An 11,504-nucleotide genomic window follows, 5' to 3' on the forward strand; every position below is an offset into this window, starting at 1 on the left:
AATTAAAGAAAGTTTTGATGCCCCCTCCACCAAATTTCTCTTGTGTGCATGATCATCAGCGTACTGCACGCTAGTAACTCTGCACACGCTCCCTATTCATTGCCATCTATAAAAGCTCTAACTGGGAGCTGAGTGTCTCTGAATCTGCCTCTCACTCACTATTCTGTGACCATGGCATTTTTCACTTTGATGGAAAGCTCCATCCCTCAGTACCAAGGGAGGAACTCCCTAGAGAGTGAGATGTGGGTGGCAGAGTATGTCTAATAGTGGATAATCCTGGATCTGGAAATCTCTCATTTCAGAAACTTGCTTGATCTGAACCACTCACCAGGAACAGTTTGCTCTCTTTTAGTTTTTCCAGTGTGCTCTTTGATCATGATCATAGGCACAAATGTTAATAAATTATCAGAGGGGTAGCCGTGTTAGTCTGGATCAGTAAAAGCAGCAAAGAATCTTGTGGCACCTTATAGACTAACAGACGTTTTGGAGCATGAGCTTTCATCGGTGAATACTCACTTTGTCGGATGCGGGTACATGCATCCGACGAAGAGGGTATTCACCCACGAAAGCTCATGCTCCAAAACGTCTGTTAGTCTATAAGGTGCCACAAGACTCTTTACATGTTAATAAATTAAACAGCTATATACTGGATGTGCATTACAATGCACAGGGAGGATCGAAGCAGGGTGCCCGCTGCTACAGGACACTGTTGGGGGATGCAAAGCTGCAGTCCAGTGTTTCTCAACCCTAAACAATACACTCTTCAGGTGTGCTGTGGGTGGGTACCCACTGGTCATATCCTGTCACCGGGGGGGAGAAGAAAAAGATAAGAATCCAGCAGTTTCTAGAATCCATGTGGGGACAGAAGAGGGGCATGATTTGTTATTCTTCTTCATCTCCTCTCCTCTCTGGCAGGACCTGGCCTGGATTCTGAGCTTCTACATCCGATTCTTTCTCACTTATGAACCCTTACTGGGGGTGAAGAGTCTCCTGGGGTTCTATCTGCTGCTCAGGTATCGTTCACTGGTCCCCCAGCTCCCTTTGGCTGTGCCTTCTTCTCAGCCTTGCTCTGTCTGTCCCTTTCCACTACTTTCCTCTCCCTTCTGTCTCTTTGGCCCTTCACCCCATCTAGCCCCCCAGCACCTCATTTTCCCAAATGCTTCTTTTTTTCTGTACCTAGTCATCTCTCTCTCTAACACAAGATCAAACACTCTGTTGTCTGGGAGACTGGAATTAGACTCCGCATCCTTCAAGGGACGTCCTGCCCTCTGATTGCTGTGCTGGGAGACAGCATGGAAGTTGCAATCACTGTAACAAATGCTTTCAAGCAAATTTTTGAGTAGTAGATCTGCTAAGTAGGGGACTGTGGTGTGATGCCATGTGAGGTTATGTTGACCCGGCATGATGACAGGGAACTGCACAGGAGCACAATGGCTGCACTGAAGAGGAAGTCCGTGTTCACCCACTGGCAGTTGCTGAGACCAAGGCAGCAAGAAACACTCAAAGAAAGGAGAGAGATGTTTTGTTGATAAAATATGCTCAGTTCATGACAAAAATAGCTTGGCTTTAAGCTCCTCCACAAGGACCACAGCCAGTGATGAGCTGCCAAAATATTAACAACAGGTTCCCTCCTCCTCACCCCACGAGGGGGTCATGGCCAACCCCCCTGGGACTCCTGCCCCATCCAACCCCCCCACATTCCTTGACACCCCCCCGGGACCCCTGTCCCATCCACTGTCCTTCCCTGTCCTCTGACTGCCCCCTGCCGCCCCATCCAACCCCTCCTCTCATTCCTGATGGCCCCCCGGGACCTCTGTCCCATCCAACAACCCCTTCTCCCTGTCCCCTGACTGCCCCTGGAATCCCTACCCCTGACTGGCCCCCACTGCCCAATCCAACTCCCTGCTCCTTCCTGACTGCCCCCCCAGGACCCTTGCCCCCATTCAATCCCCCTGTTCCCTGCCCTCTGACCGCCCCACCCCATCCACCCCCCCAAAACCCTCCAAACCCCCCTGCCCTCTTCCAACACCCCCCCCCCCCCCGCTCCCTGCCCCCTTACCGCGCTGCCTGGAGCCACTCGTCCAGGACCAGTCTGGGGCTGGGGCCAGGATGGGGGCGCTCAGCCGGGGCTGGGGCCGGGACTGGGGGCGCTCGGCCGGGACCAGGGCTGGGGCCGGGGCTGCGGGGCCCGAGCCAGGCCAGGCTGGAGCCGTGGGGCCAGGCCGAGCACCGGCACTGGCACCACGGGGCCCTGGCTGGGCCGGAGCTGTGGGGCCGGAGCTGGGGGCACTCGGCTGGGGACGGGACAGGATGGGCTAGGGGCGCTCGGCTGGGGGTGCCAGGCCGAAGGGAACCGCTCAGCCAGGACTAGGGGCTGGGCCGGAGGGAGCCACTCAGCCAGGCTGGGCCGGCCGCACCTGCCCCCCTGCTCCCCAGCTTACCTGCGTGCCTGCTGCTTGTTTCAGGCTTCCCACGAACATCTGATTCGCGGAAAGCAGGGGAGGGGGAGGAGAAGGGGGACGGAGCATTCAGGGGAGGAGGGGGAAGTGGGCTGGGCCGGGGTGGAGTGGGCAGCTGCCAGAGCTTTTGTTAAATAAAGCCCTTATAGAACTGGTTGTCCCCCGCTATGCCTCCTCCCCCCCGTAATGCCCTCTCCTCCAAGCACACCCCACCCTCACGCTGCCCCCTCCCTCCCAGCATCTCCTGCACACTGCTGAACAGCTGATTGCAATGGGAGGGAGGTGCTGGGAGAGGGGAGGAGCTGATCAGCAGGTCCACCAGTGGGTGCTGAGCATTCACTATTTTGTCCCATAGGTGTTCCAGCCCCGGAGCAGCCATGGACTCATCACCTCTGGCCCTGACCCAAATAATACATGGTTTCCCTTTGTGCTGTTCCTTTTACTGACCATTGGTTGCTAGAGTATGCAAATGTTTCGCTGGAGTCCAGGGGCGCTATTTCAGATTTTGGTATGAGGGACAACTTTAACTGTGATTGCAAAGGCTACTTAGGCACTTGAAAACTCTACTTTTTGGCAGACAACTTAGCAATTAGATGACAGGAGCCCTGTATCTAATTCCTATATAAAAGAAAGAAAAATAAATAAATATTAGACCCACTCAGCTCTAATACTAACATGCTCTGACATCTTGTGGCAAATCACTTAAGGACACTAGTTAGGTTTAAAATGGTAATATATATTCTTACTTTGTTGCTAATTCTGCAACGAGAGAGACCCTGTCATGACTTCTGGGTTCTACTCAGCTCTGGGAGGGGAGTGGGGTCTAGTGAGTTACAGGGGGTGGGACGCTAAATCTGGGTACTATATATGAACATTAGAATGGCCATTCAATTTTTCCACACCAGTCATTGGACTTCTATCATCTCCTCCCTTACTCATAAAGCAACAAAGAATCCTGTGGCACCTTATAGACTAACAGACGTTTTGCAGCATGAGCTTTCGTGGGTGAATACCCACTTCTTCAGATGCAACATCTTGCATTCTTCTTGCATCTGAAGAAGTGGGTATTCACCCACGAAAGCTCATGCTGCAAAACGTCTGTTAGTCTATAAGGTGCCACAGGATTCTTTGTTGCTTTTACAGATCCAGACTAACACGGCTACCCCTCTGATACTTGATCCCTTACTCATCTCTTTTCCAAGCTGAAAAGTCCCAGTCTTTTTATTCTCTCTTCGTATGGAAGATGTTCCATACCATTAATAATTTCTGTTGCCCTTCTCTGTACCTTTTCCAAATCCAATATATCTTTTTTGAGATGGGGTGACTAAATCTTCATGCTATATTCAAGATGTGGTGTTCATTTATATAGAGACAATATGATATTTTCTGTCTTATTATCTATCCCTTTCCTAATGATTTCCAATATTCTGTTAACTTTTTTGATTGTCACTGCACACTGAGCAGATGTTTTCAGAGAACTATCCACAAGTACTCCAGACTGAGTACTGTCATGGATGGATATAAACTGTTCAGGAAGGACAGGCAGGGCAGAAAAGGTGGGGGAGTTGTATTGTATGTAAGAGAGCAGTATGACTGCTCAGAGTTCCGGTATGAAACTGCAGAAAAACCTGAGAGTCTCTGGATTAAGTTTAGAAGTGTGAGCAACAAGGGTGATGTTGTGGTGGGAGTCTGCTATAGACCGCCAGACCAGAGGGATGAGGTAAACACGGCTTTTTTTCCAGCAACAAACTGAAGTTACTAGATCACAGGCCCTGGTTCTCATGGGAAGAATTAGTAGGGGAAGCAAAAGTGGATGGGAACCTGGGAGGCAGTGACCATGAGTTCAGGATCCTGACACAAGGAAGAAAGAAGAGCAGCACCGAAGCTGGGAGCAACACAGAACTCATCACGTTCCATACCTCAAGCTGTGTTGCAGTTAAGAGCCCCTTCTGGGGCTAGGGTGTGCTCTGTGAACAGACCTCAGGTTTGAAACTGGCAGGAGGTCTAGAGCCCTGAAAATGGCACTCCTGCTGGAGTCTGACAGTTTAGGCAGACATTTTACTCAATAGTTGCTGGCATGGGTACATGGGATTATTACATGCCAGTTGTGGTGGTGGTGTGTGTGAGTGAGAGAATATGAATGTTTTAGTGGCTTATGCAGGCACAGGATCAGTGACTGCCTTGTGTTTGTTTGTCTGCACAGGGTCCTGGAGAGTATCTGGTTTGTCTGGGTGTTATTCATGAGCCACATCCCTATGAACATTGATTATGATAAGAACCTGGACTGGTTCTCTACCCAGGTACAATCCTTCCCCTCTCACAATCTGTGCCTCTATGGAAGTGAATTCCAGGCTAGGGGTACAAACGCACAGGAAGCATTTGGGATGCCAAGGGATTGGGGGCCAGTAAGAAACTCATGGCTGCGGCAGGGAGGGATATATGATGGCTTGGAAATAAAGGAGGAGGATGTGACTTTTGGTCATCACCCAGTCCAGTAAGGGCTTCTCTCACCATCCACCTTGTACCTTTGGATGCTTTAATGCTAAGCAGCTATGCCTCAGAGCCCTTGCACCAGTGGCCAGCCCACAAGCATAAAGGTCTCACCCTGGCTTCCAGCAGCCTCATTAATCCTTGCAGGTGACCCCAAAAGCCCTTCTGGTCCCAAGTCTCCCCAAACCCACCCCACGCTACCCTGAGTTCTTAACTACCAGACACTCAGACTTTTCCCTTCTCATTTCTCACTCCTGAAGGTATAAAAACAGCTCCCACTCAGTTTGCTCACTTGAGATCTGCTTCAGGTAACAAAGAAAACGTTTATTTAATAGGGGAAAAAAATCATAGACTCAAAAATGAAATAGTAAGGAAAAGCAAACAAATTACACAGAAAACAGACCTATGACAACTCAGGCTTTACACTTTCATAACAGACCAATTCCCTTTTCTAATAGAACATGGAGACTGCAGGATGCTGGATGTAAAGATGAGAAACTGGCTGAAAGAGGGTGCCTGATCTGGGGCATCCATGTGGAATTTCCTCTATTCAGGAAACTCTTATAATCTCTCTCCTTCTCCTGGCACATGGACCCGTTGGGGAAGAGGGGAACAGAGCTATGCTAGTCCTCATAATGAGCACTGTCAAAGTCAGACTCAGGACTCACAATTTGTCAGACCATTCTGTTTTATTAGCACAGTGCTCTGCTAATAACACCCAGATAATGTGAGCACCATGCAAGACACAAACTATCTTATTTATACAGATAAAAGGGAGTGAACTTAACAAGATAACAAAGGAAGCAGAATTGACAAGTTTACTTGAGGCTAGACATACATCGATAATTTCCTTACTAACTTTTACCAATCTCCGGTTAATGTTTCACCATTAGCTTAAGTGGACTCATTGTTTATGCCTTAATGTTTCTTTTCCTGATACCTGTATTTTAACATTTCTTATTTCTACTTAAAGGTACATACAGCATTTCTTTAATCCATTCTTATTTTTACAATATAATTCATTCTACTTTCACAGCACACAGCACTAGTTCGCATCTGAGACAGGAGCCGGACAAGGCAATAACCATCCATATCCCAGGATGCCATTCTCTCTCTGGCCTGGTCTTATTGTCTTGCTAATGAAAGATTTTGGTCTCCATTCCCAGCTGGTTCTACTCATGTTAGAGAAAAGTGGAGGGAAGAGTTTGCACCCTCTCTCCTGCCATCCAGAGAGATGAGAAATGAGACCGCACTCACTTTTCTCTCTTCCTCCTCCAGCTCCAGGCAACATGCAACGTGGATCAGTCCCTGTTCAATGATTGGTTCACTGGGCATCAGAACTTCCAAATTGAGCATCAGTGAGTCTGGGCCCCTGCCCAGGGACAGGAACCCTATGGGGAATCAGTGAGTGTTTCCCAGTGGGAAGGATAGTAGGATCCTTCTGCGGAAATCAGTTGACTTGGAGTTCTGAGGAAAGATGGCATTTCTGTGGGGCACCTGTTTCTGTGGGGCCTTGGAGAAGGAACAAAAACCCTATGGGGGGGGAATGACCAGTTCAGGTTCCTGGAGAGGGGAGAGATCCATCTGGGGCACTGGGAAAGGGTGTGAATCCTATTTAAACTTCTCATTCTCTTTTCACAGCCTTTTCCCCACAATGCCTCCATACAATTACTGGAAGGTGGCCCCCCTGGTGAAGTCTCTGTGTGCCAAGCACAGCATTGAGTACCACTGCAAGCCGCTCCTCACTGCCTTTGCAGACGTTGTGCAGTAAGTACTAATCTGGAAAATTCAGTGCACTGGCAGATGAGTGGCGTCCACAGCATAGCAAATGGGAGGAGAGGTGCACAGTATGAAATAGTGAGGAGATGTGATAGATACGACAGAACTCGATGGGTCAGGGCCCTGAAAGTGTCACAGGGAGCCTTTCACCTCTCAATCACTAAGTAAAATCTAACTGCAGATTTCTAAGAACTAAGTCATTGGTAATGACTAGTTATCAGCTGACAGCCTGGGTGAGAGTTGCTGGTAGGATTCTAATTTTAGTTCTTACTGGACAGGTGTCTGCATCACAAAACTTACCCTAACAACTGGCCCTGTTTTGCCTTCTTCTTGATAATGTCAGCAGAAATGCATAGGATGCAATAGACTGTAGAAAGAATTGCCCTTTGACCCCAGAGGGATCCTCTAAATAAGGAAGGAGGTATACAGGCAGGGACAGCATAAGGGAAACCTGTTATACCTTTCCTGAAGAGACATTTTTTTTGGGATAAGAACAGGGGCGGCTCTAGGATTTGCGCCGCCCCAAGCACGGCGGCACGCCACAGGGGGCGCTCTGCCGGTCGCCGGTCCCGCGGCTCCGGTGGACCTCCTGCAGACGTGCCTGCGGAGGGTCCGCTGGTCCCGCGGCTCTGGTGGACCTCCCGCAGGCATGCCTGCGGATGCTCCACTGAAGCCGCGGGACCAGCGGACTCTCCGCAGGCACGTCTGCGGGAGGTCCACTGGAGCCGTGGGACCGCCTGCCGCCCTCCCGCGGGACGCCGCCCCAAGCGCGCGCTTGTCGCGCTGGGGTCTGGAGCCGGCCCTGGATAAGAAGCAAAGTACTGTCACTGTTCAGAAACTAGCTACAAGCCAGAAAAAAAAGAGGTGGGAAAACTGTCCTTTTTTATCATGGCAAAAAAGAGGATAGGTGTGGATTATCATAAGAGCCATTGGTATTAGCACCTTGTTTAATATATTTATTAAAGCTCTGTCAAAGGGGGGAGCAGAGAGATGGTATAGTTTGCAGATGACAAATGTATTTAATTCAGCCAAGACCAGGGAAGACTTTGGAACCTAAGAAAGATTGGTGACTAGGTAACACAATTGCAGATGAAACTTAATGTTGACAATTGCAAGATAATGCACAGTGGCAAGAATAATTTGAAATATTCATACACCTTTGTTGGTTTCTAAATTAACTTCCAGCAATTCAAGAGAGACTCGGGTATCATTGTGGATAACTCAATGGAGAATTCTGCTCAACATGAAACAGCAGACAAAAAAGAACACAAATGTTAAGATCCACAAGGAATGGGATAGAGAATGCTGAAATTATTATGCCACTGTTTAAATTAATGGAAAGCCCTCACCTCGAGCGTTGTACTCACTGTTGGTAACCCCATCTCAAAAAGCATATAACAGAAGTAAATTTGGTTCAGAGACATGAGATTAAAAGCATGGAAAAACTTCTATGTGAAGAAAGATTAAAAGAACAGGAGACAGATAAGAGGGGATATGCAAAAATATATCAAATTGTATTTAAAAACACCATGTTAAAAGAATGTTAAGGTGGCATAGTCAAGCACTCAAAAGTTAGGAACTGCTCAATTAAAATAGAGCAGTGGTCCAGCTAGTGGGCTGATGTAGCACAACCATTATTATGATTAATGGGTTCCCCTCTCTCTCTCCTGCAGCTCTCTGAAGGATTCTGGAGAGCTCTGGCTTGATGCCTATCTGCATAAATAAGCAGCAGCAGCAGCAGCACCTTGTGACATTCCAATTACAGCAGCTGCCACAAAACCGACAAACAAACAAAAAAACTATGAAGCCCCTGAAGGCTAGCAGATTTGGGGAAATGAGAAAGCCTGGCTAGTAGGAGATGAGGATTGCTGGGAAAGTTTGATTCCTGGAATGATGTTTATTTTTTAAAAACCCATTAATTTTCCTTCACATGCTTCGCCCTTTGCTTCTCTCTGGGGCTCAGAAATGGGGATGGTCATCTTGTTCTGTGTTTGTACAGCACCTAGCACAATGGAGTCCTGGGCCGTGACTAGGTCTCCTAGCACCACTCTAATACAAGTAAAGCATTAAGATAAAGACAGTAAGTCTTTGCAACAAGGATGTGGGGTTCAGACCCCCCGAAAGAAAAGGGGCTTTAGGAGTGGGAACAGCAGCCACTCTGTTTTATTTTATCCTCACTATCACTGCCTTGAAATATTGTCCTAATTCTGTCTGTGTTCTTTTCTATTTTAGATTGTAATCTCTTTTGGGTAAAGTATGGGTCTTCCTGCTTGTAAACATGATGAATAAATCTAAATAAACATTTTCACTCTATATGGGAGCTTGTTCAGCTCCATCCTGCCAAAGGAGTTGCATCGACTGTAATTGACATGATTCAGCAAACCCACACTTTACACTAGTGCCCGTTTTCAGTGAGCTTGTGTTTTACCCTGACTTAACACTATCACTTTGCTCAACTGAGGGTACGTCTTCACTACCGGCCAGATCGGTGGGTAGCAATCGATTTCTCTGGGATCGATATATCGCGTCTCATCTAGACGTGATATATCGATCCCCGAACGCGCTCCTGTCGACTCTGGAACTCCACCAACGCGAACGACGGTAGCGGAGTCGACATGGGGAGCCGCAGACGTCGATCCCGCGCCGTGAGGACGGTAAGTAATTCGATCTAAGGTACTTCGACTTCAGCTACGCTATTCACGTAGCTGAAGTTGCGTATCTTAGATTGATCCCCCCACTAGCGTAGACCTGCCTTGAGTCAGCAGCAAAGCCTTCTGAGTATATATGTCCTAGAATACCCAGTGCTGCTCAAGACACAGAGCATTATGGGTAACTTTGAACAGTCTTCCAGACAGCTCATTGCTACCCAAAGGAATTGGAGGAGGAGAGAGTTTTTCTCTCACAGCAGTAGAATCCTATGTAGGGAAAATTTTCATTACCGAGTTCCATCTTGTAGAATGGGCACATCTTCTGCCCACTCCTAGATTTACTGCTGTCTTTGACCTACTAGAAAGTCTCCTTCAGACCTTTATTGTTTTCCTGGCATCAATATCTAAGTTGGTGAAAGTCCAGTTGTGCAAGTTACTGGGAAATGCCACCCTACACCTGCTGGTTCTCCCAGAGCTGCTGAAGCTCTGTAGTACCTGGCGAGATGGCAGCTTGTTCACATAATGTGTCATTGTTCAGAGCAGATCAGTCACCAGCAGAAGTCAGTCACTATGGAAGCAGCTTACAACTGGGGCCCATGTGTGCACTGGGTCATCTCCACAGCTAGGCTGATTCACTACAGGTTGGCCCTCAACCAGTACAGCTTAGATAAGTAGCCCAAGAAGTTGCTAATGAGCTGAGAGGCTGCCTGTGACCGAAATTCTCTGTAAGCTGTACAGCCATGTGGCCACCCAGCAAGCTATCGAGTGTCGGGCACTTCTGGTATCTCTCCCCCAGCTGCTGTGCTGCTCCTGCCCTCTGCCTTGGAGCTGCTCCCAGGAGCCTCCTGCTTGCTATGCAGAGCAGGGGGGGAAGGAGTGCTCTGATGTCAGGATGTCCCCCTTCCCCCACCCCTGTACCCCATCTCTGCAGAGACGGGAAGGGGAACGCGACAGGGCTCAGGAGTGGGACAGAGGGAGCTTGCTGGTGGCTGCTGCTGCTGTGGCTGCTTTGAGTGCCAATCTACTTAAAAGAGCAACGTACAGCAGCAAATCATAAGGCTGAGAAAAAACAGTCGCACTCAGGATTTTAGTGAGGCTCCACCATTTGGGCTGCATTTGCCATTATCTGCGCTTTAATTAAAACAATCCCTGAATTTCTATCTTTTTCTATTGTGAATACAGAGTCATAACACTGTAAATTGATGTGTAAATACTAGAATGACAGTACCCTCCACAGAGCTGCCTCTGGTAGAGAGAGAGGGCTGGGTCCTCTGTAGAAAAAGAGAAAAAAAGGCCCCTTTCAGTGAGGAATGCAGTCTAGGAGATGTGTTCTCCCACCCTGGATCCATGTTGCCCAGGACTGGGGCAATGGTCTCACTACTGTCACTCAGAGCTGTCACTCAGCCAGGACTCCACATTTTGGGCGTATGGATGCTTTACATTTTAGCTCCCTGACAATAATTCACAATGGGAGGAAGCCATTCCCCTTCTCCCAGAACTCAAGGGAATGCTGCATATACACACTTCTTCCTCAATACCATCCTCCTGTGCCAGTGTATACACACCAGGGATTGAAGGAACAGCACCATAGAGCCTGAGAGTTAGCAATACTGATTACCTGAAGGATGCCCCAGGGCAACTGCAGTCCAGTGGGGAGTCCTCCCAGGCTGTGAACATACTTAAAGGGGCAATGCGTGTCTCTGTCTCACACACACACAGTGCCTCTGTGTCACATATACACACACACGCTTTCACATTCACCTCGCAACACATACTTGTATTATTGTTGTTTTTACTTCTTGATACTTCCTGCAATGCACATATATTCTCATGCATCCGACGAAGTGGGTATTCACCCACGAAAGCTCATGCTCCCAAACGTCTGTTAGTCTATAAGGTGCCACAAGACTCTTTGCTGCTTTTATATATTCTCTGTAATTTTATTCTTTTAAAGTGCTGTTGAGTTTTTTGACTAGTCTATGCATTTCATCATTTTTATTTCTTTCTTAGGCTTAAATTTAATTCTTTGAGTAGCAAGTTCTAAAATGCCTGTCCTGTCCTGGCTGGAGTAATTAACCCTATGGTAACTTTTCAAAAATATATACTATATCTAGGTTTTTTGTTTCTA

At 47.9% G+C, this 11,504-nt stretch overlaps 1 protein-coding gene across 10 annotated transcripts in view; it reads left to right on the forward strand.

The window, feature by feature from the left end:
- LOC123369005 (acyl-CoA (8-3)-desaturase-like) overlaps positions 1-9,073 on the forward strand; it is a 32,561-nt gene extending 23,488 nt beyond the window's left edge. For 4 of the 10 annotated variants that reach the window (XM_045014376.1, XM_045014379.1, XM_045014383.1 and 1 more), the window contains 5 exons: positions 916-1,013; positions 4,663-4,759; positions 6,228-6,307; positions 6,591-6,716; positions 7,914-9,073. In XM_045014376.1, the coding sequence (XP_044870311.1) occupies positions 916-1,013; positions 4,663-4,759; positions 6,228-6,307; positions 6,591-6,716; positions 7,914-8,037 (525 nt within the window). In that variant the 3' untranslated portion in view covers positions 8,038-9,073. Of the gene's footprint in view, positions 1-915; positions 1,014-4,662; positions 4,760-6,227; positions 6,354-6,590; positions 6,717-7,913 lie in introns of those variants that run through there. The other 6 variants (XM_045014378.1, XM_045014377.1, XM_045014381.1 and 3 more) reach the window with 6 other exon arrangements.
- The last annotated feature ends 2,431 nt before the right edge of the window (positions 9,074-11,504 follow it).

Source organism: Mauremys mutica, chromosome 4 (genome assembly GCF_020497125.1).
Source record: "Mauremys mutica isolate MM-2020 ecotype Southern chromosome 4, ASM2049712v1, whole genome shotgun sequence".
Taxonomy (NCBI): domain Eukaryota; kingdom Metazoa; phylum Chordata; order Testudines; family Geoemydidae; genus Mauremys; species Mauremys mutica.